The sequence below is a fragment of the Numenius arquata genome, chromosome 15, assembly GCF_964106895.1.
Source record: "Numenius arquata chromosome 15, bNumArq3.hap1.1, whole genome shotgun sequence".
Classification (NCBI taxonomy): Eukaryota; Metazoa; Chordata; class Aves; order Charadriiformes; family Scolopacidae; genus Numenius; species Numenius arquata.
In genome coordinates, this window is record NC_133590.1 from 4,972,961 (window position 1) to 4,998,445 (window position 25,485).

The 25,485-nt window shown below is 42.2% G+C and overlaps 1 protein-coding gene across 1 annotated transcript in view; it reads left to right on the plus strand.

Annotated features, from left to right (window-relative positions):
• The window catches only part of SORCS3 (sortilin related VPS10 domain containing receptor 3), a 313,553-nt gene extending 288,489 nt beyond the window's left edge, over positions 1–25,064 (plus strand). The window contains exons 19-27 of the mRNA XM_074159130.1: positions 3,485–3,671; positions 6,954–7,087; positions 11,159–11,282; positions 14,075–14,187; positions 16,094–16,225; positions 18,130–18,229; positions 20,363–20,468; positions 24,236–24,396; positions 25,000–25,064. Coding sequence (XP_074015231.1) covers positions 3,485–3,671; positions 6,954–7,087; positions 11,159–11,282; positions 14,075–14,187; positions 16,094–16,225; positions 18,130–18,229; positions 20,363–20,468; positions 24,236–24,396; positions 25,000–25,064 — 1,122 coding nt within the window. The remainder of the gene's footprint in view (positions 1–3,484; positions 3,672–6,953; positions 7,088–11,158; positions 11,283–14,074; positions 14,188–16,093; positions 16,226–18,129; positions 18,230–20,362; positions 20,469–24,235; positions 24,397–24,999) is intronic.
• Positions 25,065–25,485: the final 421 nt, after the last annotated feature.

Consider the following 25,485-nt stretch of genomic DNA (forward strand, 5'->3'; position numbering starts at 1 on the left):
GTATTCTGGCTTCTTGTCTGTGCTCCTAGGTTTCCATCTAAAGGACAAGATCAGGTGTGCTTTCAGGACTGGGGCCAGTAGCAGAATACAGTATCCTGACTGCCACTTCAACAGGCTTATGGCAACTGCCAGGAAGACAGCAGCACCCATGAGTTTGGAGTCAGTGGGAGGCAAGAACTGGTACCCCTTGCCTTTCATGGGTATTTCTGTCTCTGCAGGAGCCTTTCTTGTGCACCTTTGGTCTCAGTTGCTGATCCTTTGGGTTAGAGCAGCTCTGAGCTGTTTAATTCTGATTTAAGGACTTCTTTTTCCATGATCCAGCCAATATTCTGCCTTTATCCTGACTGTTCTGGGATGATAATAAGTCATGATTTTATGGATCTGTGCTATGTATGAGTGTCTTTGGACCATATGGAAAATCACCTATGGATTTTCATAGTTCTAGACTAAAACCTGATGTAGGTTCATAGTCAGAATTTAGGCTGCAAGGCATGTTTTTGCTGCACACAGGTAAACTTGAAAACTACTGCTTAGAGGAAATCTGGTGCTGTCAGCTGCAAAACTTTTGGGGACTGTCACAGATGTGGTTGTCGCAGGAAATCTTATCCCTTTGTCTGATCTGCACGGTTTTTCTGGGAAGTCATGGTTTGTTTTGTGCAATACCTGACCCAGCAGCTTTGATGAAATCTGTGAGTTCAGTAGTCTTTTTCAGTTCAGCCCAGTGGAGGTAGGACCCTGCAGGATTTGAGCTGGCTGTGAAGGTATTGGAGGTACATCAGAACTGGCTGTGAGTTACATGGTTGTTTCTCTCCCTTAGATCACTCAGTACTGGAGAATTGTGTGTTAGCTTTGATCCAGACCCTGTGCATTTACAGCTATAATGGGATTTATGAGATGGCCAGGAAATATTTCTGAATTTCCTGCTTAAAAAAAACCAAGAAAACACCAAAAAAAACCCCAAACCTCAAACCAGCTACATTTAGAAGCAAGGATTTTTTGATATTTGTTTGGGGTTTTTTACTCTTATCCTCAATATATCTGGGGATTGGTTTCAGTTTTGGACTAGGAGTGTCTCCAAAAGGTAGTGGTGTCTTCTTCACCCATAGTGAATACAGTGGAAACCTTTCATGAAAGGAAATTAATTGGGCCAACACATCTGATATATATATATATATATGCAGAAAGTTACGGAGATTTAATCTGAGGTGTAGTTTTATTTCAGTTTAGTGAAATCACTGCAGTGGACTTTAGCTCTGTTTGAATTAGCCTTGTTTTGTGTTATTTTAGTCAGCTGGGGACAAGTATAAAGTAAGGCTCCAAGAAACTGAAATAACAGACACTTCTACAGTTCAACTACAGTAGTTTAAAGCGTGAATTAAATTAAAACACTGCAGCTGCTGCCTCTAGACAATACCTGCATTGTTGGAATTGCTTGTCTGTTGTTCCCTCCTTCATTTAATAGCTGTCATTGACAGTAATCCTAGAAGGGATTTTCTCATCATGGGCTTCATTCTCCTGTGTATACAGGCCCTATCTCTGTGTTGACTGACAAAAACTGTCAGTCCTCAGTATGGGAGTCAACCTGTATAAATTCAGCCATCGTGAAGTTACATGTCTACCTGAAACTAGTCATCTAGGCTCTCTATCATCAGGGTACAGGGATGGATATTTTCAGAAGATGATTCATGTCACCTGTCTCAGTTATCTTATGATGGGATGTTCACCTGTCTCAGTTATCTTGGGATGAGATGTGTTGGTCTCTTGCTGTCTTTCTTTCTCTCTCTTTCCTTGACTATACCAGAAGCCTGGAAAATTAGATTAGATGAGATTTACAGCATCTCAGTGACTAGGTTCTGTTTCTTTGGAACGTATTGGAGAGCCACTTAAACCACCGTCCTGTCTCCAGAGTATTCACTGAATTTCACTGAATTTTTAGAGTTGGAAGGGACCATATAGATCATCTAGTCCAACTCCCCTGCCGAAGCAGGATTGCCCAGAGCATGTCAGAGCATGTTACTCAGGACTGCATCCAGGCGGGTCTTGAAAATCTCCAAAGAAGGGGACTCCACAACCTCCCTGGGCAGCCTGTTCCAGTGCTCTGGCACCCTCACCGTAAAGAAGTTTCTTCTCATATTTGAGTGGAACCTCCTATGTTCCAGCTTGTGCCCATTGCCCCTCGTCCTCTCACTGGCAACCACTGAAAAGACTCTGGCTCCCTCCTCCTTCAGCCCACCCTTCAGATACTTATAAGCATTGATAAGGTCTCCCCTCAGCCTTCTCTTCTCCAGGCTAAAGAGTCCCAGCTCTCTCAGCCTTTCTTCATAAGGGAGATGCTCCAATCCTTGAATCATCCTCGTTGCCCTTCGCTGGACTCTTTCCGGTAGTTCCCTATCCCTCTTGAATTGGGGAGCCCAGAACTGGATGCAATATTCCAGTTGTGGCCTCACCAGTGCAGAGTAGAGGGGGAGAATGACTTCCTTGACCTACTAGCCACACTCTTCCCTGTGCAGCCCAGGATTCCATTGGCCTTCCTGGCCACAAGAGCACACTGCTTGCTCATTGTCATTTTTCTGTGTACCAGGACCCCCAGATCTTTCTCTTCAGAACTTGACTCCAGCAGGTCCACACCTAACCTGTATTGGTGCCTGACATTTTTCTTCCCCAGGTGCAGGACCCTACACTTTTCCCTGTTGAACCTCATGAGGTTCTTCCTTGCCCAGCTCTCCAGCCTGTCCAGGTCTCTCTGGATGGCAGCATGGCCCTCCGGGGTGTCAGCCACCCCTCCCAGTTTGGTATCATCAGCAAACTTGCTGAGGATACACTCGGTCCCCTCGTCCAGGTCGCTGATGAATATGTTGAACAGGACTGGGCCAAGTATTGACCCCTGGGGGACACCACTGGTTACAGGCCTCCAGCTTGAACCTGCTCCATTAATCATTACCCTTTGGGTCCTGTCACACAGCCAGTTCTCAGTCCACCTCACGGGACAGTGTCCCGTGTGCATGTGGGAATTGCTCTCTAGTTAGCATCTGGCTTACCATCAGTGCAGTGCCTCCCATCTCACTGCCTGTGATGGAGGTACATGTTGGATACCACCCATTCCACGAAAGGCTGTGCAAAGCCCTGGCCACTACAGTGAACCATAATCTCCAGCCGTGCATTGCATTAGGTCATTCGAATATGTTCCCCTTGATATATGCACATTTGGCACTCTGCCCTCCCAAAATCTCTAAACCCAAGAAGGAGGAATAACATCTCTTTGCAGGTGTAAATGTTCAGCTATTCTAAGCATTGCTTATATATAGTCACATGGTGTTGATCTGAGTCTGGCCACTTTGGGGACTGACAGAACAAAGGTAGGCTTTTTTCGTAAAAGTTACGAGTTTGTGTCTGTGCTAATGAAATGGAAGTGAGAAGTGAGATGGAGGGTAATATAAATCACTCTTATCAGCCCAGTTTCCTAATCCAACCTTCTCTGTTGCAGGGTGATCTCCAAAGGACAAACATTCAGCTTGATTTTGGAGACGGCATTGCAGTATCCTATGCTAATTTCAGCCCTGTTGAGGATGGCATCCGGCATGTGTATAAGAGCGCTGGAATCTTTCAGGTGACGGCATATGCAGAGAACAGCCTGGGCTCTGACACTGCTGTGCTCTTCCTGCATGTGGTCTGTAAGTACTTCCAGCTGCCAAATTCCTTGGGTGAAAACCTGACCTCAGTGAAAATCCCCGCAACTTTAGTGGGGTCTAAGAATATGTGCAAGCCCATCATCATATGTAGCTCATGCTCTTCCAAAGGCTTGGACTCTTAGACAGTCTTCTATCTTGTTAAGTAGGCTTTATCAAATGAATGGGAAGTTTCTTCTAACACAAGTATATTTGCAGTCCTCGCAAATACAGGGAAAAGTTTGAAAATGTTTCTTGGGCTTTCTGAAAGGATCAGAAATAAAACAGCGTATGAAACAAAATCATAGAATCATAGAATGGTTAGAGTTGGAAGGAACCTTAAAGATCATCTAGTTCCAACCCCCCAGCCCTGGGCAGGGACACATCCCACTAGAGCAGGTTGCTCAAAGCCCCATCCAGCCTGGTCTTGAACACTTCAAGGGATGGGGCATCCACAGCTTCCCTGGGCAACCTGTTCCAGTGTCTCAACACCCTCACAGGAAAGAATTTCTTCCTAATATCTAATCTAAATCTCCCCTCTTCCAATTTAAGTCCAAATACGTGTTTTCAATACGCTTCTAGTACCAACAATTTTAGCTTAATCTACTAAATTTTGAATCAGTTATTCAGGATTTGGGACTTCATAGTGCTTATTAAATAAAAGTGTTATGCTAAGCATACTTCCTGGGACATGAATGTACTGGGGGTTAATGTGGTACTTTTCATATTTCATGTGTTTGACATGCATCCCTGACTTATCCTTCCTGTTTGGTAGAGAAGTGCAATTTCTCTGCACTTGGCACATGAGCAGACTCAAAAACAGAGCCTCCACCTGGCTTTCTCAAAGTCACAGGAGAGAGCAGAGGGTGTGGAACACAGGATAAGACCAGGAACATCCCAGTTCTTTATCCTGCTTTCAGACTACTAGATCTCCTGGGCAGAGAGCTTTGTGTTCAGCTGAACCTCATCGGTTTTGCCCCTAATGGCGTTCACAGCCATGTCTGTCTTCCCCCCTAGCCTGTCAGAATGTCTTCTAGTCTGTTTATCTTTTACTTGAGCTTTTCTGCTGGAAGGAAGAAAGTTAGAAATTTCCAAAACTCAAGAACCTTTTTCTTCTTTCTAATTTCAAGCTCCCTGTGTGAAGGAATAAATGTTCCTTGAAGCTTTTATTATGCTCATAATTCCCTCAAAGTCAATCATGGCTGCATTTAACAACCTGTTATTAGAGCATTAACTGTTTTTTCCTTCACCTTGGGCCATTAGCCGACAAAAGTGATGGTTATGTGGTACTAACAACCAGCTTTGTATGGATTATCTGATTTTTCTCATAGGAACTGCTTTTTCATGGTGAGGATTTTAGAGCAGAATGTAACAAGGGGCAGTTGCTTGACCTGGTTGTGCTACTCTACCCTCTTCTTCCTCAGGCTCTCACTTCTCTCCTTTGACTTTTATAGCATTCTTAGGTGGCTAACTTATTATCTTTATCTCTAGGGAAATATTTTGCAAGCATTTACATTCATGCTAACACTGAAATAAGATGATAACTTGGTAGTAGTCTTTTAATATATTTGGATGTACTTGTCAATATAGGATGTTTGACCTTGGAACTCAAAGGTACAGACAAAAGTGCCTCTTATATAAATCACCCTTATTATATGATCTGTCTGGTGCTGGAATCCTGTGCGGGAAAAAAAGAAAAGGAGAAAGAAGCTCCTTGGCAGTTTTCTACCCTGCAGCTTTATCACGGGTCAGTCAACTTTTCAGCTTTCTGGAATCTCCTGTCAAGCTGTTCATCTCTTTATTTAAAGGAAGTGAAGATATTGGTGGTTTTCCTCTTACATGCACTTTCACGAAATATTTGGGGGAACCTGCTATATTTGGGAACCCAGAGTACTTGCTATGGGCAGATTTTAGGAGTGACTTGCTGGTAGAGACACCTTGGGAAAGGAGGGGAAAAAAAAAAGAACAAGTTTTAAGGAGCCAAAAGCAGGAATAATGTCCCATTGTGCTCAGAGCTGTGTGTTCCTGTGTTAAAACAACAGCTCTTGCTCTCCAAAATCCTTGTAACCCAAGTAGGTGGTGAAGTGATTAATGTCCCCATTTCATGCTTGAAGAGCTGAGAGGTAACACAAGAAGATCGTCTCAGTTAAAATCAGCAAATTTCCTGCCTCCCAGAATTAATGTCTTATAAAAAAGAAATCTCACTTCTTTTTTATTTCATCCTTTCCTTCCCACAGTGACAGTCTATCAGTTTGCTGTGTTTTAAAAGGTACCATCCAGAAAGACTCAGTAACACTGTCTAATGTTATTAGCAGCAGTTATCAGCTGAAATACAGTACCAGTAAAACCAAAAAATTAAACAAGGAAAACAATGGAGATAGTAAAAGCATTAAACAAACTAGCAAACAAAACCTCAGTATTTTTTTCACGTGTTGTTTTTTTCTGGAGAGGAACTGGTGTCTTAATTCTGGACTTCGTGCACTGGACTCATTCTGGACATCTGCATTTATTAGACACAACTTTTCATTGATATTTTATTATTTATTAAGACTTTCAGAAACAAGTTTTTCTGAGAGTTAAATGCTTTGATGCACACATCTCTCAAGTAGTTCCTGACTTTTTGCTAGTGGTAACTGAATCCCCAAAGACTTCTCAAGATCAAGCCAAAGTCAAAAAGATACCAAGGATTTCCAAAATCATGAGTCTTTCTTTTAGAGACCACCTAAAAAACAGTCAGAGTGTAATTAAGTCACAGATGCCTCATATATAATCAGATTTAAGCCATCTTGGCTAAAATGATTTTCCTACAAATCTTAGTAGCTTAGTGGATATATTTTCAAGAAAACTCCTTTCTAGTTGGACTAGATGATCTTTATGGTCCCTTCCAACTCTAAAAATTCAGTGAAATTCTCTCGTGTCCTATCCCTCAAGCTTTTAATAGCAGCTTGCCCTATCCAGTGCAATGCTAGTTCATTGCTCTCCCTCAAACTGCATTCAAAAAATTCTTCTAAACACAACGCTGGCCCTGTCTGAAATTAGCACTGTGGAAAATATGCAGTTCTGGCTCTCCTAGAGTTAAGAGCGAGGGAAAAACAAAGATTTTATGTTTATTAATCTGGTATCTTTTTCTGTTGCTTGTTGACTGCTGAAATTCTCTTGTATTGCTGTAGTAGTCTCACTGCTGACATAAGGCATTTGATTTACCTAAAGGAAAGATCCTTGTTGTTCACATCTGCGCAGGGAGGATTTAACTCAAAGCCTGTAATAATGAACTCTCTCTTCCCACAGGTCCAGTGGAACATGTCCATCTGAGTGTCCCCTTTGTCGCCATCAGAAATAAGGACGTCAACATTACTGCGGTAGTTTGGCCCAGCCAGGCAGGCACACTTACCTACTTCTGGTGGTTTGGTAACAGCACCAAGGTACAGCTCTCCTTTGGTTCATTTTTACTTCCTAAGCTCATTGTACCAGACAGGAAACTCTCTCAGGCCTAATAAAAACTTCTTGCCTTTGCTTGTTTTGTGTTTTAGTTTTTTCCTCATCTAAAAAGGGTTGTCGTTATCTGAACTTCAACCTTTGTGAAGTTTCATTTCCTCCTGTCTCATGTTGTTCTTAGGAGTCATTGCTTTTTTACATCTGGTTGTTACCAGCCCTACTGAGCTTTGAAGACCACTCTTATTACCAGCGCTCACTTGCAACTTAACTGAATGGTATACCACTATATATGGGATAATACTGGCTTTTAACACAATGTTTAAAAACTGCTGGTGTTCAAATAACTGTGGGAGTTTCCATTATGTACCAGTATGCAGTATATAATGTTTGATTCCAACACAATACTTTAAAGCTGTTGGTGTTCAAATAACCAGTTGTATCTAGAATTTCAAGCTGGACCCTCATTGAATTGTGTGTCCATCCGTGACTGTTGTTGGCAGTCTTGGGTATGTTAGAGAGGGAGGTAAGACTTCTTTGTAGTGAATTTTCAAATGATCAGCAATAAAATATTATAAAGAGCTTTTATATCAATAATTAAAGTGAATGAAACTCCAAGTTGTGGTCGTGCTTTCAAATGGAGAGAGCAAGATTTCTTATTAGCTACAGTTTTTATTGCAGGCTTTAGGAGTGAGACAGCTGACACACAGGCGCTATCCTCCATTATTATGGTCACAAAATGTACAGCTGGTAATTTTGCAATGTAGTGTCTGCTGTTATTTACAAAAGCAGTTTAAGTCACATCATTGTCTACATTGTTGAGTTGCTGTTGAAGGTGAGATCACAGTAGAAAAAAACAGGGATTTTACATGAAATATGGAACTTGAGATAAAAAATAGCAGGCACACAAGTATTTTATTTTCTCTTTGACAAAGCTGCTTGCGTTTTAACCTCTTACCCTAGCTACCAACACTAGCAGGAGAAAAAAACCCAAACAGTAAATGCTGTATCTGCTGGGATTTTTCGTCAAGTTAGGAAGCTTACTGTAAGAACTCACCTATTTTTGTGGAAGCATAATTGAGGCACTGGAAAAGCTCAGGAACAAAACCCGCTTACTATAACTTGGCAAGTTGCTATGCCCTCGGTGAGCTATGGCAGCCACCCACATACACAGATCTAGTCCAGGACAAGTACCAGGTAATTCCACACAGTTTACACTGCACTGAAAGAGAGGGATGCAAAACCACGTTACAGTTCAGGTATTTTTTGGCTCAGTGCTCACACATGGACAGCCATTAAAGTGCATCTGAGACAATTTAGATACCGGTAACTTGATCATCTGCTTAAGCCCTCCAGTGTCAGAGTTTTCCTGCCATTGTTTTTGTCCTTCATATAGAAATTGGTTGTGAATACGGCCTTAAAAAAGATTTTTTTGAAATAAAAAGTAATCTAGAAAAGGTAGAGCAAAGCACTGATGTTTGCTGAAGATGCAGTTCTCATGGTGCTCATGCTTGGATTGTAAATATGATCTGTTCTATCTTCTAGCTTAAATTTCAGACCCATAGGCAACAGAGTACAAGCAGATATGGATGTGTTTGGGGTGGATGCTTTGGACATAGCTGCACATGGAGTAGCGAATCCTTATGATACCTTGGGGTGATTGTACGTATTGCTGAAATATGGTGGGGTGTGGATTAGTAAAGATGGTGCCACTTACCTGTGGCCAAATCAAAGACCCAGAGTACCTTTCATCATTTGCAAAGCACTATCTCCAGCTACTTCATGAAATGTATTTCAGTTGCAACTCTGACATAAGTATAGCAAAGGGTAAAACAGGATATAAATGTTAAAGACATAACAGCAGCAGCCACCCTTTTTTTCCAGGACAACAGTCAGCATCACTTCAAAATTCCTTCTGGAATGTTCAGTGTGCATGTCAGATCCTCCTCTGTGCCCACTCGTGGGCAAACTGTGGTGCTCTAAGCACAGGTGGAAGATGGGGACGCTATTTTGTGTGTGAATTGAAGGATGAGGTGTATAATATTGAGCATAGTGACTAGTATTGTTAGGTGGTATATTCTTGTTCCATGCTGAGGGATTCCAGCTTCTTTTCCTGTTCCAGCTTGTTTTCTTGGGATGATAGGCATCCCAGGCAGAACCAGCTGTGTCTTGTGTCACGGTGCAGTCTCACTAAGGTACTCCCTGTGCTGATGCACAGGTGAATGTTGTCTTACAGTCAAATGACCTGGCTGAGGCACTTCTGCTGCCCTCCCCACCCTACTGGAACCATTGGACTGAATTTCTACTGTGCTGATTTTTGCAATATACCCAAAGGCCAATTTGCTTGGATTAACACAGGTCCAGTTTAATAAATGTGTCCAGCTGTCTAATAGGTTTGAGCAAATGAACCTTAAACTACTTGATTTAATTTAGAGTTAGTTTCCAGGTCTTGGTGCCTGAATTAAAATTAAGGAGTTGGCTGAATGTTAAAACTCCATGATGGAGGTGAAATCATCCATGATAATGGAATGTCCAGCATACACACACACACGAAAGGAAAAAAATGTAATTTTAAAGGCCAGATTGGTTCCTCTGATCTGCCTCTGCACAGAATTACAACCTGTAACATCCAGAAAGATTGCTAATATCACTGCAGTTTAATAAAGGCCCATTCTGCTTGTCCAGGATGTGTGTATATCTAAGTATATGTTAGCTACACCTCCAGGGCTAGCACAAGCTGGCAGCCTTGTTGACTCAGTCTCTGAGTCCCATGTGATCAAACACTTTAATTTTTCTACTGCTTTTTCAGCTCTTGGATGAGGGAGTCCAAAGGAAGATGGCATTCTGCAGGGAGGGAAATGTGTTTGCCAGTCTGGCCTATGCCAGTGGAAATTTTGATTTGGCTATGAAAATGGTATATATGGCCACTGTTGTGAAACGCGGGCAGGTTGGCAGTCTGATGGGAAGAAGCGTGAGAACTAGAAGGTGAATGTTTAGGGGTTTTCCTCGGGAAACAAACTGGAAGTGTAGTGAAGGGACAGTAATGATGGTACAATGGCTTTACCTGTGCTCTTAGACCTCGGTGTGCTTTTGCAGTGGAGGCTAGTATCACTATTCCCATTTTAATGCTTTAATCTAAACCAAGAGATTTGTCTATAGACCAGCTGTCAGATTGATGGCACTGCGAGGGTCAGACCTTTGATTTTCAATAGACAATCTCTTTTCAATATACAATCTCTTTTCCCAAACATGGTGCACTATTCTCATCTAGATGTGTGTCAGTGTGAGAATTTCCTGTGCAAACAGGAGAGCTGTAGTGCTATCAAGGATGTTCTTGTTTGAGAAGGTGCAGGTAAAGTCAGCCTTCTTTGCTAGGGCTCTGAGCTGGCTAAATTCAGGTCATATTTACTCTGGAAACCATTCAGCCACATTCAGACTGCATTGTCAGCAGGTATTATGCCATGCTTTCAGCCTTGTTAGCCTGGTTGGAGCTGGCTTACAGGCTCAAAGCACGGACAGGGCAATGCTGGGTGGCCTGAGCAGAGTGGCTCTGAGATAAATGGATTTGTGCTCATAAGAGCACGGGCTGGCCCTGAATCTGAACAATATGGATTGTTTGAAGAAGAAACCTGCATCTTTGGTTTATGTTCGACGCTGGTTTGAGCTGGACCCTGTGTTTTGTACAGCTGATAGAGCAACCGTGCTGAGTGTGCATGCTGGGGGGTGTGGGTGTGTACAACACTGCATTCTGCAGCACTAATTCTGCAATTGCTGACTCTGCTCTACTGAGGCACTCGTAGCATAGTGAGTTGCAGTTCAATGGAAAAAAATATTTCAGGAAGTATTTACTGAAGTGAGAGAAACCTTTGCCTATGGGACAGTTCTCACTGGGTGGTGTTTGGGCCACATTTAGACCTTAGCAGGACATGCAGCTCGGAGCACCATTCCTGTATCAGGGAGGAACGATATTGTGGCCTGGTGGTCATGTGCATATGCATGTTGTCATCTTGAGTTAATCTCACCCTGATTTTGTTATTGCCATCTGTGTTTACCTCTTGCAGCCCCTCATCACCTTAGAGAGTAGCATCTCGTATGTCTTCACTGTGGAGGGGATGAACACCGTCACTGTGCAAGTTGCTGCGGGAAATACCCTCATCCAAGACACCAAGGAGATCGCAGTGCATGGTACCTTCAGCCTTTTACAATCAGGTCTCAGGGGGGGCATCTAGAGGCGAAGAACAGACAGTCACTGCTGAACCAAAATGAACTCTGTGAACTCCCTAGTGCCTGGAGGAACCTCTGAAGACAAACTGTAAACAGAGTAGCTGAGATGTGTCATGATCACAAAATAGAGAAGTGAATTGGCTGGGGCAGCTAGCCAAATTTGTAAGCTCAGCCCTGTCGTAAAGTGGCTGGTGTCTCCTTTGCCTGTTGGTCTGTCTGTACACCCTGACTGGGAACTCCCAAAAGAAAAAGCACTTAGAGTGGTAACCAGACTGCCTTCCCTCTGCTTTCTAGCTGTGGGAAAGAATTAGGCAACGTGCATCATTAAGGTGGCCTGAATACAGCTGGCGTTTCTCTTCATACAGTGAAAAACTGCAGGGGGTCTGGAGGCATCTGGAAAATGGGGCAGAAATGACTGTTGTTTGTATCTCTGTCCATCTCCTATGCCACAGCTGGAGGTCTGAGTGTGTCCACTGGACTTTCCTGTGGGTTATGTTTGGTATGCTCTTGCCATATCTGCTTGTCATGGGCTCCAAAAAGCACCTTTTGACAAACACAGACCTTACCCTATTTGGGGCTTGATAAAGGCTGGGTGGAAGGGCTGTCTCAGCAGTTTTGCCCAGGACTTTGGGATTTCTCCAGAGAATAATTTCTACCCTGGGGTAGTCTTCATTTTCCTTATCCAGTTATTGGCATCCAGCATTTGAGAGCAAGCTTTTGTTTGGATAGCAAGTTTTATTTAGAGACGAGGGCTTCAAACAACTTGGGTTGCAATGTGTAGTTGAACTGTGTCTTGTTTCAGTAATTAAATATAAATAATTGTCCTGCTGGTGACTGGAAAGCTGTATGCTCAAATATAATAACCAGCTAAATAGACATTTATTGATTGCCTGGCTGTGAAATGCAATGAGTTTTAATAATTTGTTAATATGATTTAGTAATACCCAAACTCTCTCTTAGCAAATGTAAGTAACCCTCTACTTGATCATTTTGAGCATTGCAAAGTTTACTTCTGGGAAACATGCATCTTTCCACTAGTTTCTGGAATAAACCTGAATCAAGTGTATCTGAGGGGTTTATCTACAGCTCATCTCAATCTTTGGTCCTGGTAGGTCCCACGGAATGCTCCTCTCACTCGTTGTTTTTAAACACCTTGTAAGAAATTTTGCCATTTGGCAATTTGGCTTTACCACAAAGAGAAATTGATCCAGTTGGAATGTCCAAATAGTCCTTCCAACTTCATGGTGGAGACTGACCTGGTCTAAAGAAGGAGTCCTTCCAGGCTCCCAGTCTGGTGATCAGTTCACTTCTGAGTACATAAAAGAGTGACACCTTTGGTAAACATGCGCTCTGCTAAATTTGTATACTAAACCGTGTCCTGTGTTAAGTTATTATGGCTCTAGGCAGGAAGGCATGGCTTTCTGATGTTAGCGGTAGAGATTTATTCAGGGTTTCCTCAAATTGTGGTTAACAGACCAGAATTTGCTAAAAAAAAATAAATTGGACATGGTGCTGAGGGTTCAAAAGTCAAAGTATTGATATATCAGGCTCTGAGTTAAGCCTTCAGAACTTGAGAGCATTTCCCTCCTCTCTTTGATGCTTGTTTTATTTGAAAATATACCGCACTATCTAAAAAGAGAGAACGGATCTTGCAAAAGATGCAACATAAATGCTGTGCTGGCACATCCCTCCTATTCTGTGGATTTCCTCATTTATACTCGTACTGGTTTATCTTCATCTAAAACTGGTACCTTCTTACAAATGATTAACGGTACTTATTTGAAGTATCTGGACATCAGGTGCTTCAAGGTGAGGCTCAGCACATCTCCAAAACCAGAACAGAGAGTCTTCTACCTTGATAACTTATATCTGAGTGAGATTCCCATCCTGGATCTGTATCTCCCACTGACACAAATCCATTGTGCATATTTATTGTAAGGATTCTGGGCTTGGTGTCTGGTGACACCAGAGGGGAGAGTTGGAATTGCAGGAAAAATTAAAGTATTTTGTGTTTGAAGTCCAGGAAGTGTTTCTTCCTCCCTGCAATCAGTCAATTAGGAAGTAATTTCAAAGTGTTTCATGAATAGCCATTGCTTGATTAGCCAGTCATTAGCACCACTGGGTTCTGATTTGTTGGGGTATTAACCACTCATGGCTTCCCTCCAGGAGAGCAAACAGATAATACCTGCTTTTGAAAACATTGCTTACAGTAAGTGTTTGTTCTGCGGAGCTCAATGCATGCAATTGCACAGACCTTCCAAATTTCAGCCAGATGCCGCCTTATTTACTGGTCAACTTCCTTGTAAGCAGAATCTGATGAAGTTGAGTAGCAAAATTATGAAGCCCAGAGGCATCATGAAGGGAAGGCGTCCTCTCACCTCTCTCATTCTTGTTTCCATTTCTTCTGGGAAAAGCCGCAAGTTGGGATTAGGGCAAAATGTCCTTTATAAGAACCGTTATAAGAATTCTTTCACAGAATCACAGAATCTTCTTGGTTGGAAGGGACCTTTGAGATCATCGAGTCCAACCAACAAAAAAACAAACAAACAAAACCAACAAACAAACAAACAAACAAACCTTGCAATCTTTCTGTCCTGCTTAGTGTTAGCCAGCCCTTTTTCTTCCTTCAGCCTTTCCTCTCTCTCTTGCTTTAAGATAATTTCATTATGGTCTTCCTGTTGTATTCTGCACCCTTGGCTGTACCTGAACACTGCCCATTTAATCTTCTCATAAATACTGTTTTTCTATCCCAGAGTATTTCCAATCTCAGCTCCTGTCATTTTCTCCCAATTTGGACTACCATAACCCTGACATCCCTGAATGGAGACAAGACATTGGCAAAGTCATCAAGAGAGCTCTGGCACAGGTGAGCATCTGTTTCCTCATCTGTACTAACATTGACTAGGCTGTTAAACATACACTTTTTCAACATGCTAGCTTAAAAAAATGGGAAAGAACAGCAGTAATGAAGCTATCACTTTAAATGGATGAAAAGCTTCTTAATATGCTGGATCTTTTTACAGAGACAAACTATATTGGGAATTTTGTGAAAATATTATAATTACTTTTATTAATGTTTCTGTGGTGCTTTTTAGCTTTTAATATCCCTGAGGACTTTACAAATTCTAGATTGTAATAGTATCATTATTATTCTTATTTTGCCAAATTGATATTACAGTATCTACTGTTTTCTACTGCAAACATTTGGGTAGTGTTACTGTGTGTTGCTAAACAGCTGATCCACTTCATCCCAGAAGACAGACATTGTAGTATGTTGGATGCATGAGGAAGATACTTTTACTTCTTCCTGATACCCAGTCAGGAGTTCCACATGCAGCTAAGCGTAGCAATTGGTGAATGTTATAAAGCTCTACTCCCTTTCCAACTGGGGCAAAAAATGAGGATTCAGAGGGAAAATAAACTTACCTTTAAAATACAGGACAAAGAGAGGCTACCGTGGGTGGAAGATACTGAATCTTCCTTTGGGATTAATTAGAATATGTAAACTAGCACTCATATTCTTGCAGGAAAGGGGACAGAATAATTTATGATATCAAATGGCCAGGGACTTTGGTTTTGTGTTAAATAAGGAGACAGATTTAGGCAAGCTTTTGTGTTTTTAGATTCTGCCAAAAAAGTATCTTGTTTGTGTTTGTTTTTTTTTTTGCTTTGGCTACAGCTGTTCTTAGAAATGGAAGCTGATTATTTTTACCAGGAAAGTACATTCCTGCTCAGCTTTTCTCATCTGCAGCCCACTCAAAATTCACAGTTTATAAGAGTTTCCCTGATTGTTTTTTCATCCTGAGAAAACATCAAGTTCTTTTCTTTAAACTGTTGTTCCCTTTTACTGTATTCAGCGTCAAGCTTGCAGAAAAAAAAAAAAAGAAAATAATTAGGTTTTAGGTTTTAACTACAAACGGTTACAAACAATGGTGCAGAGGTGCTTGCTGTATATCCTTTTGTGACTGTTTTGTTGCAGCCCGTGGTGTGTGCTTATGGGATGGATCACAAGGAACGGGGCTGCCCCACTGATACTGATTTCAGTTCAGGATTGAAGCCAAGGAGCTTGAGGTGGGGTAGGACCATGGAGCTAATGGGGTTAGCCTCATATAGCAGGGAGTTTCTGAGGGAGGAGAGTCGTCCTGCCTGGCTGAGGATGCACGGCTTGGATGTGGGGAGAAAGGGCAGTAGCCTCAGTGGGCAGGTCACGCTGAAGACAGTCATGAGAGTCAGGTGGGGAACTGACTCTTGGTTCAGCAAACTGAGCAATTCCTAGCACAGCCCTCCCGATCAGCCCCAGTAGTATCAAGTCTCCCACGAGAGACATTGTTATTCATGTATGGCAAATGTGGATCCCCATAACCTGATTATTAGAAGATGATTGCAGGCAATTCTTCATACATCCCTGTTAGTTGCACACTTAACAGTTGCACACTTAGTCAGACTCTCTGAATCTGACTTTGGGTCATTCTTTTGTAGCCAGAAGGACTATATGAAAAATCCAGATCTGGAGACATGGTAGGTTTAAACTTTGGGTTGAAATCTTTGGGTCCAGGGGTGTTATCAAGCATACATTTACTTCTAGAAATGGAGTGAATCATTAGCAGAACCTCTATTTCTAACCCACCAAAATAGGCAGAGCAGCTCACTAGGACCACACCACCTACAGTGGAACTGGCAGATAACAGTTTGATGGGAGCACAGTTTCTCATAGTGAATGGAAACATCAGTATCAGAATAGCAGCTAGACCTCCTTTTTACTTTTCTTTTAGGTGACCGGTATCCCTGATGAACAGATCTTGGTAGCTGTATTTCCTGGGCTTCCTACTTCTGCTGAACTCTTCATACTGCCGCATAAAAACACAACAGAGAGGAGGAAAAGCAGTGAGGCTGATCTGGAGCAAGTAAGGAAAGAAGGATTCATGGAACATTCATTCCTATCATACTATTTGCGGATGGGCCCTTTAACTTGTGCAGCATTGGATATGACTTACAATAAGTGTGATGGAATTGGATGCGTCTGGGACTGTGGCAGTATAGTTTATGGCATTAAAGAAAATGATTTTCAGAGGAAAAACAGACTTTTCTAGTACCTCACTGAGATATGTCACAGTCTACCAGCAGTGGTTCTTCCTAGATCAGTGGTGTGTCCTTATTACAGTAGTTATGGCCAAAGGAACCTTGAATATGTACTCCCTCTACTCCCTGGAGGAATGCTAATAGACAGAGGCCAAAGCAGCAAGATAATATACTGAGGTTTACTAAAAATAAATCAGGCTCTTCAGCTCGTATATCACTGGAACAAGACCTCTTCTCTTCTGCAGCAGTGAGTGGCGTGTGCGAACTATATTTGGAAGTTACAATATCCATCCATTTAGATAAATAGGTAATTACAGTGATGAATAGCAACAGTGATATGCAGACAAGGGAAGAGCTAGGAACAACAGCACTAGTCTGCTGAAGCTTTCATGCTAGAATTACCAAGTTATTAAATCGGCTCTATAAAGGCAAAGGAGTGAAGTACTGCTGGAAAGGCTGCTTAGCTCTAGCTAATGTTCTTGTATGCAGCATTTTTACTGCGTGCAAGCTATATGTGAGCCCATCTCCAAGTAATTCTTGGAGGAGTAACTCTTCTGTGATCAAACATTAAATAATTCAGAGGACTCCCTAAATTCTGTGGAAGCTCTTGTCACCTATTGAGCAAGGTCAGTCCCCTCAGAGCAGTACATTTGTCCTAGGAAGCTAGCAAAGCTGGCCTCTGAAATTTATGGTGCTGAGCGAGTAGAGCATTGTGGTGTGAAGTTTTGGAAGGCTTTTTGGAGGTATTTTCTTGGGATTTCCATCCTGTTCAGTAGGATCTACCCATATTAGAATCCCCTCTGAAAAACCTGTTGTGTCAATGTTGCATATATCAGTATTATGCAGACATCTCAGATTAGGTTTCTGACTAGCTGCCCATGAGGCCTGAAGGTCCAGTACTCTAATTTTATTTGATGGTCTATTCAGTTGTACTTTGGCACCTGTTGTTGGCTTCTGCTTGAGGGGCTCTGCCCTGGAGAGCAGTCCATCACAACTACTCAGTAGCTGTGCCCTGACCATCAGAACTACTCTAGGGAGACCAGGCATTTTCAAACTCAGGCTTCAGTGTCACATGCCAAATATGTGCTCTGAGACAACCAAATGACACACCACAGCTGGGTTGCTGAGCTATGAGTAAATGCCATTCCAAGGCCCCTCTTCTAAATGAAGGAGAAATATGGCAAATTTACCATTAATCTTCAAAACTGGATCATCTATAACAGCCTAATTAAGCAGGAGCTACATGACTAGGATTGTTCTGAAACAATATGAGTAAAGCAGTGTTACTAGGTTGGACTACCTAACTCAATTCCATCATCTACCCACGAAAAGCCAATATGTCAGTGATTCCCCAGTGCATTAGATCAAACAGGATATTGTGGAGGGTGAAAAGATCCTTAGCTCTTTTCCCTCCTCTCCCACCCTCCCAAAAATATAGGAAAAAAAATGGCTAATTTTCTTTCTTGGGTTTGCTTCTCAGATGAGATATAATAACATACTCTGTGAGTCTCGAAAGTCCTATAAGGAGACTAGCATGAAATAACACTCAGTTCTGTCTAAAGCACATGTACATGTTTCTCTCCACTTCCTCAGTCTCTCTTTTCCCTTCTTCTCCTGAAGCCAGTAAGAGATGTTAGCCACCTTTCATAGGCTACATGCATTCCTGAATGTTATTCAGAGCACGCTGTCTTCTGTATTGTAACTACTGTATCTCTTATTATTTCATCAGGTGGTAGAAATCCTTTTTAATGCTCTCAACCAGAACCTGGTCCAGTTTGAACTGAAGCCTGGTGTTGAAGTCATTGTGTATGTTACTCAGTTAACATTAGGTGAGTGTGGAGTCAAATGCATAGCTGTGGTTCTCTGGAGGCTTCAGACAACTCCAGGAGAACCAATCTACATCACAGCGCTCACAGTTTGGTATGTGCTACTGGGATATGTAGGAGTGATCATATTGAGACATTGTCTGTGGTAGAAGCAGGAAGCGTTAAAAACAGAATCCTGCAGTGGCATCTTCATGCACCAGTTTGTACAAGTATTAAAAGTACCTTTTCAGAGTTCCCTACGGCTTAATTAACAAGTGCATTGATGTTTTTCAAGTGTTTTAGAAAATAAGGTGAATGGTGTTCTCTTAAGCCCTCATTGGGCACCTGTGGAATTCAGTGGGAGTATTACTAACTTTCATGGCTATTGGATCAAATCCTTATTGCAAAGGGTCTGTTAATGTTATGACTAGCCCAGAAGCTTCACAGGGGCAAAGTACTCATGAAAAGAAGATCTAGGCCTCTTACAGGGAATACGTGGCCGAATATTGACTTTTACAAATTAGAACTTATTTAAATTTCAATGTTAGCTATCTCTGTTTTTCCACAGAGTAATGAATAGTTGCTTTAAGCTTCATCACCCCCTTTGCTTTGAAACACCCTAGTGTGAAGCTCTCAGTTACTGCTGAGAATTTCAGCCAGCTTTGTGTGAAGCTCTCAGCTATTGCTGAGGCAGTGATGACTACAGAGGAAATGACGGATTTATTTTTGCCCTTGGTTTTTATGACTGCTCTTGCAGTCATCTGAAATGTGGGATCTTGTGCATGTGACATTGCTGATAGCCTCTCTGAAAGATTGGGATTCCTGTCCCACGATAATACACTTCAGCATCTTTTTACATGAGACTTTCAGAGAGCCAAGAGCTGGGCTAAACCAAGGCTTGTAACCCTTTCCTACAGGGAACGCCTTTTTGCCTTCACTCTGACTGTTGTTTGGGGATGAGAGTCAGATGTTTATAGGAGTAGGCTGGAATGAATTAATTTGCAAAACTGGGAATGAGATATAAATATCTGCAGTCTCTAGGTTCAGAGTCTGGGTTTGTTCTAGTAAGACACTGCAAAAGGTGGCTTTAGCTTATGTTGCTCAACTATTCTCACACCCCCTGAGTGGGGTGCTGCATTTGCCTCATGATCATTCCCATAGTATTTTGACTCGGGTGAAATGACACTCAATTCTTTTTCGTGAAAGAATCTGTAGAAGTTGTAGAGCCAGAATACTGGCAGGATCATATTCTTAGGTGTGAAAATTTGGCAATGGAATCAGAAGTGAGTCTATTTGCACAGACTTTGTCCCCATCTTTTGGGTGACAGGAAAAGAATAGAGAACAGAAAAAAAAAACCCAAACCAAATATTTATGCAGTAAGAAACGCTCATCTGCTACTTAATATCATTTGCACATCATTAGAGACTTCTCATCAGACTCTTGATTCTCAGCACAGTGCTCAGGCCATTAAGATGGTCTGCTCTGATGAGCTGTGGGAATAGCTGCATAAACAAGGTATAGTAATACACTCTATTTAGCCCACCCAAAATGTCAAGGATAGACGGATCAGATCTCCAAAATGTTATAATGTAGTGCATGCTTGGCCTCAGGATTATCGCTTTGGGCTCCTCCACATTATGAAAACTGACTCAATTAAAAAGCCCATAAGGTCCAATACAAGGATGAACCGTGAAGCTTCTCACAAGACCACATCTCTGTCACATGTGAGACAGACATATGTCCTTGGAAGATGGGAGTCACACTGTTCATGTATGCTCCGAGGTAGCATCTCCAAAGGGGAATAGAAATGCATTAAGCCACACTTCATAAATTTCATTTCCACTCCAGTCCCTGGAAAAGCCTGACAAGAAATAGCCCAGCGTGTTAACACAGGAATGATGAGCCATTCAGCTAAGCATGGCTTGCTGTGCCTCTGCGCTAGATGTTAGTCTGTACTGTCTTGAAAAAGGAGCTTGTCTTTCAAAGGACAAGATCGTCAACTTGTTTCCTACTGATTGGTCTTGCAGAAAGCAGCGTGCATCATGCAGAGGTGATAAAGCGGATGTGGCAAAGGCAGAGTTGAGCTCAACTCTCTGGTAGTTATGCGTTCCCTAATAATATCTTGCAAATGTAATGCTCTGCCTTTCCTCTTGCAGCACCCCTTGTTGATTCCAGCACGGGTCATAGCAGTTCAGCGATGCTGATGCTGTTGTCTGTGGTGTTCGTAGGCCTGGCTGTTTTTTTAATCTACAAATTCAAGAGGTAAGTTGAGAAACTTTGGGGATGGGAGGAAGAGGTACTGGGTGGTTTACGGGAAATATAGGCATAGCAGTGCATGAATTGCACATGTAGAGCGAGTTACTCCGATCTAAGGCTTAGACCAGTGTAGTTCCCTATTTCTCATATATAGAGAGGAGACCGTCTACTGCCCTTCCACTGCAAGCTTGGTGCTCTGAAAGTTCACCAAGAGCTCAGAAATCAAGCTGTGACCTGCTTCAGTAGATGTGTTTGAACCACAGACCAGAAATGGGAACCCTGTGTGCTCACTGAGTGCTAAGCCACACAATGCAGACTTAGTCAAAAAATCACATGATGGATGTCTTCATACAGTCTATATCCAGCTGGCCAATCGCCTTAGTGCTGCAGCATCTCATTTGTATTTTGCAAAGTGAATAGTTTAGTCTTGCAGAGGAACAGGTGTGATTATGTTAAGGGTGGGAGCGTCAAAGCCAGAAAATTTTGTGTTAAGCATCAAAATGCCTTTGGGAATCTGTGCTGAGATTTTCTTTGCCAGATGTTAATATAAACCTTTTGCTTCCAGGCAGCAGGCAGGACCTGTGCTGGCCCATGGCACTTCACTGCTGCAAGCTGTGAAACAAAATACGGGATAAGAATGGCCTGTTTGCTGAAGGGCTGCCTTATGAGAATATGTTTTAGGCAGATGTAGCTCTTTAGGAGGAACTTTGCATTCAGTACAGGACTTACTGTGTTAAATGGTCTATGTGCCCAGATCCTGCCCAGTGGCAAAATATTGTATTAAAAGCATAAGCTAAGTCTGACTTTAAAAAAAAAAGTAAAATTCTGGACATGAGTAGTTCCTCCAAATTGGGAAATTCGAGCTTTTCCTGTCCAGATTCCAGCTATATGTTTCTCTTTCCAGCTTTTCTGCAGCCCAAGATAAGGCTGGTAATCTCTAATAATGTTAGTGAGATACAAACAATATTACAAATGGAATGATAATACAGGCATGTATCCTAGTCTCGAGGTTTAAAGCTCCCCTCATTTCTAACCTCTTGCATTAATCATTTTCAAAATCAGTGGGTGGCAGTGATTCTAGTGCTTGATCCTGAATACATCGAGATCTGTTACCAGAGCAGCACAGATAGCAGAGAGTTTGGTAATCCACTTTGGCAGTTTCCAGGTCATGTTATGCTACTACAGCTCATAAAACGGACCCTTATACTACTTAAGCATCCTGAGTCTTAAGCATAGCAGCCATCAGCCTTGTTCAGTGCTCCAGGCCTGGGAACACCCTGCCTTGTTAAATTCTGTCTGAAAACTGAATGTATCACAAATTGGAAGTGAGAGGGAAGGTGGTTAAAGCATTGGTTTTGCTTAGTCCAAAGTTCATCAACTTGTCCTCTCTTATATGCTCTGTCCCAAAGAGGACAAACCCAGGTCAAAATGACAAAGTTTAGGATTAAGATACCCAGAGTGTCCGCTAGCTTTATTTTTCAGAACAGAAAGTGACTGTTCAGCTCTGTCTGAAACCTCTGTGTCAGTGGATCAGAAGTGAAAGCATGCAACAATTCTTAATGGAAAAAGGAGGTGAAAACAAAGCTTTCCTCTAGCTCTCAGTGATGCAGAGATCCATTAGCCATATGTACTTTTCTGATTAATGGTGATCCCAGCCTGAATACAGAACTGCTGCTTACAGGAATAGGTTTTTGGGAGAGCATGGGCCTGCATGAATTTTTAATTCTACAACTTTATAGAATTGGTGCTTTGCTGGTTTGCACACAGACTCCTTATTATGAGTCCATCAAGTTATAGACTCAGCCAGCATATTAAACACTGTTGCCAGAGAGACGCTTGTTGAGGAAGTCTGAGTGGAAAAGGAAGAAAGGGAGAAAAGTAGGGAAATAATCTGTAAAAAGGTTGTTTCTTTTCTTGGAGGTTGAGCATATGGCAGGTCAATACTACATGTGTATGCGTGGTGAGTAATAGTGGGGCAATGGGGCCGTCAGCGTGTATGTGTTCTGGGACAGGAGTGCAGGAGTCTGTGTGTGTGTGTGTGCTCAGAGATGTGCAGTGGGATGTTGTGGCCATCCGTGTCTGTGCTGGGAGGCACAGCAGGATTAGGTATGTGTGTAGGGATGCACATACGTACAGCTGTCTCAGTTTCTTTTTTTCTCTAACTCTTTGAAATACCTGGATGCTCTGTGCCTCACAACTCTAAAGAGCTTTTCTCACTTTTCCTCTCAAAGCTCAGAAAACCATTACTTCTCTACCATTGCATTGCTTGGAAGCAAAACTAAGTCTTCCAATACCTCCAGATGTGTTCTTATGTCCGTGTATCTTTACACCTCTAGACGTATTCTGGGCACTTAAGTCCTATGGGAATGCATTTGTCCTCTCTCATCCAATGTGTGCATTCCCTGTGTAGTGCATATGTGTTCTAGTGATCTCTAGGGCATGTCTGAGGGTTAGAAAGAGAGGGCGGGATAAAGGGAGAAGAACGCGAGTTTTATTAACTGCTGCTAAATATCCCAAATATGTCCTGACTTGCTGCTGGTTAAGAACAGAATGCCAAATCAAGCCAGTAACACAAGTCGTTTGAGGCCAGAACTTCACTGGAGTAAAATCAGCATAAATCTATTGAATTCATGAGAGCTGAGGCAATTTCCACTGCTTTCAATCTCTGATATGTCCAACAGCAGACAGGTTATCATAAAGAGATGGCATTTTATATAGCTTCTTTGAACACATCTTTCTCTCTCCTGTGTGCTTTAAGAAACTGCAAAAATTCTCTGATTTTTCCTTATTTTAGCAATGTGGACTGCATGGAACAGAGTCCTTTTGAGGGCATTAGAAAAACGGTCAGTCACCTTCCAACCAGCAACCATACATAGATAATCCTAGCAACCCCCATGGTTTACACATTACTTTTCAGTTCTTTGATTTAAAACTTGAATTCCTCCAGGGATTACTGTCTAACTATCTGTCTGGGCCTATCTAACTATCTGTCTAACTAACTGACTTTCAAGGACATTGTTCTAGCAGTCCAAGTTAGCTTCTCTTGGAAGAAGGAAGAAGAAATAATCCCTTCATTTTCTTGGCTTCCTGAGCAGCAAGGGAAAATAAGACCCTGCAAACTTGCATGATCCATAGCACGGCAAACTGGTTTTGCAATGAAATGGTAACAAATAGACTTTGGGTGGGTGTCATGAGGTTCAAGTCCTTTCTGTACTCTGAGGCACGACCAATTCTTTATAACTCTTTCAGATGTGGCAGTTGCTACTGAGTCAGTGTGGACTTGTCAATAGAAACAAGCCTAGCAATTTTTTCTCACTTGATTGTAGTGCTCAAATTGATTTTTACTTTTGGTTTCTGGTGCACCCCTGATCATGTAGTAAATACTGAGAGAGTTGGCAGTTGCAGCTGATTGTACTTAGTTGATTGCTGCTCTCTGAGCTGGGTGCAGTGTCCACTGTGTGCATGACTTCTCATTTAAAATGGCAGGACCAGAACTTTGAGGTTTACAGCTGGGGGAGCCTTTGGCCATAGGGTAGGAAGGCAGCGGCCTGAGATTTGGGGTGGCCTTAGGCTGGTGTTGGAATTAAGCTAATGGCACTTTCAGAGCTGAACATCACTGTGGTGCTTTCACCATTCTGAGACCTGATACTTTGCATCACTGCCAGTGCTGCGTTTCTGGAATTGGTCTCAATTTAGTTGGTCTGATTAATCAATGACAAGCCAAAGATCCCTGTGCTACAAAATATAACCTTTTGTTTTCCTTTCCTGCACAGGAAAATCCCTTGGATTAACATCTATGCCCAAGTTCAGCATGACAAGGAGCAGGAAATGATTGGCTCTGTCAGCCAAAGTGAAAATGCCCCCAAAATCACTCTGAGTGAGTTCACAGACCCTGAGGAGCTGATGGACAAAGAGCTGGACACGCGAGTGATGGGTGAGAGACAGCCCTCAGCTGGGGCTTGTTTCACAGTCTGGGGTGGGGGGGTGTTGGTCATTGGGGTATTAGGAGAGGCAGCGACTGTGTCCTCAGGTACAAGCAGAGCCTTAGGCACTGAGATAAGGAGAAAATCTCTTTCTGCAACACCACAACAGGGAGTTTTTCTTACAGTTTTTCAGCTTTTCTAAGTCTTACATGACCAGGGTAGGAACCTGGAAACAGCAAGTATACAGGAGTTAGTAATGGCTGTGGCTCACACCTTCGCCTTCTCATGACCCTGTCTGTCCTGTGGAGGTGTCCCAAATTCCCTGAACCCTCAGAAGAGTCAGCTGAGCCCAGCTTAGACTGTCGGTATGCTATCATTACAAGTGAATATGTCAGTAATAGCTTAATGAGTTTACTGCTGGTCAGCTGAGCTGTAGTAACAGGTTTTCTGCGTGCTCCATGCTTGTTGCAAATACAAAAAAGGATGTGTTAGTTTTAAGCACATTTTCTGTCTTTACACTTACACAAGCATATCCTAAGAAGAAGTGAGAAGCATTATAGACCAAACTGTTGAACCCACTGCACTGACTCTCTTCTCCATTTTCTCCTCCACAGGAAGCATCTCAACAATTGCCAACAGTGAAAGCACAAAGGAAATCCCCAACTGCACTAGTGTTTAATACTGAGAATCCACTTGGTCTACAACATTTCTGACTTTTTATTTGTAATTATTATTGTTATAATTATTATTATTATTATTATGAAAAAAGAAAGAGTTATATGTCATTATTATCATTTGGGAGGGGATGGGGTGGGCTTTTTCTGTTTACCAGGGCTGCATTCATAAATAGCAGTAGGTCTTCATATTTAGGAAATATTCATCAAATTAGAAGGAAAAAGCAAAGAATGAGTCAAGTGTGCAATGGGATTTGAATGCCAGCCTCCTGTTAAATATAGAATGGGAATAAGGTATTCAATTCCAATAGGTGGGTATAGTACCTTAGGCAAGGTGTTGTAGGTAAATTGTCCCTTTTCAGCCCTTTTCAAAAGAAGTCATGAATCAGCTACTTCATCTTGCCAGAGGGCTCAGGCTGGGTTGTT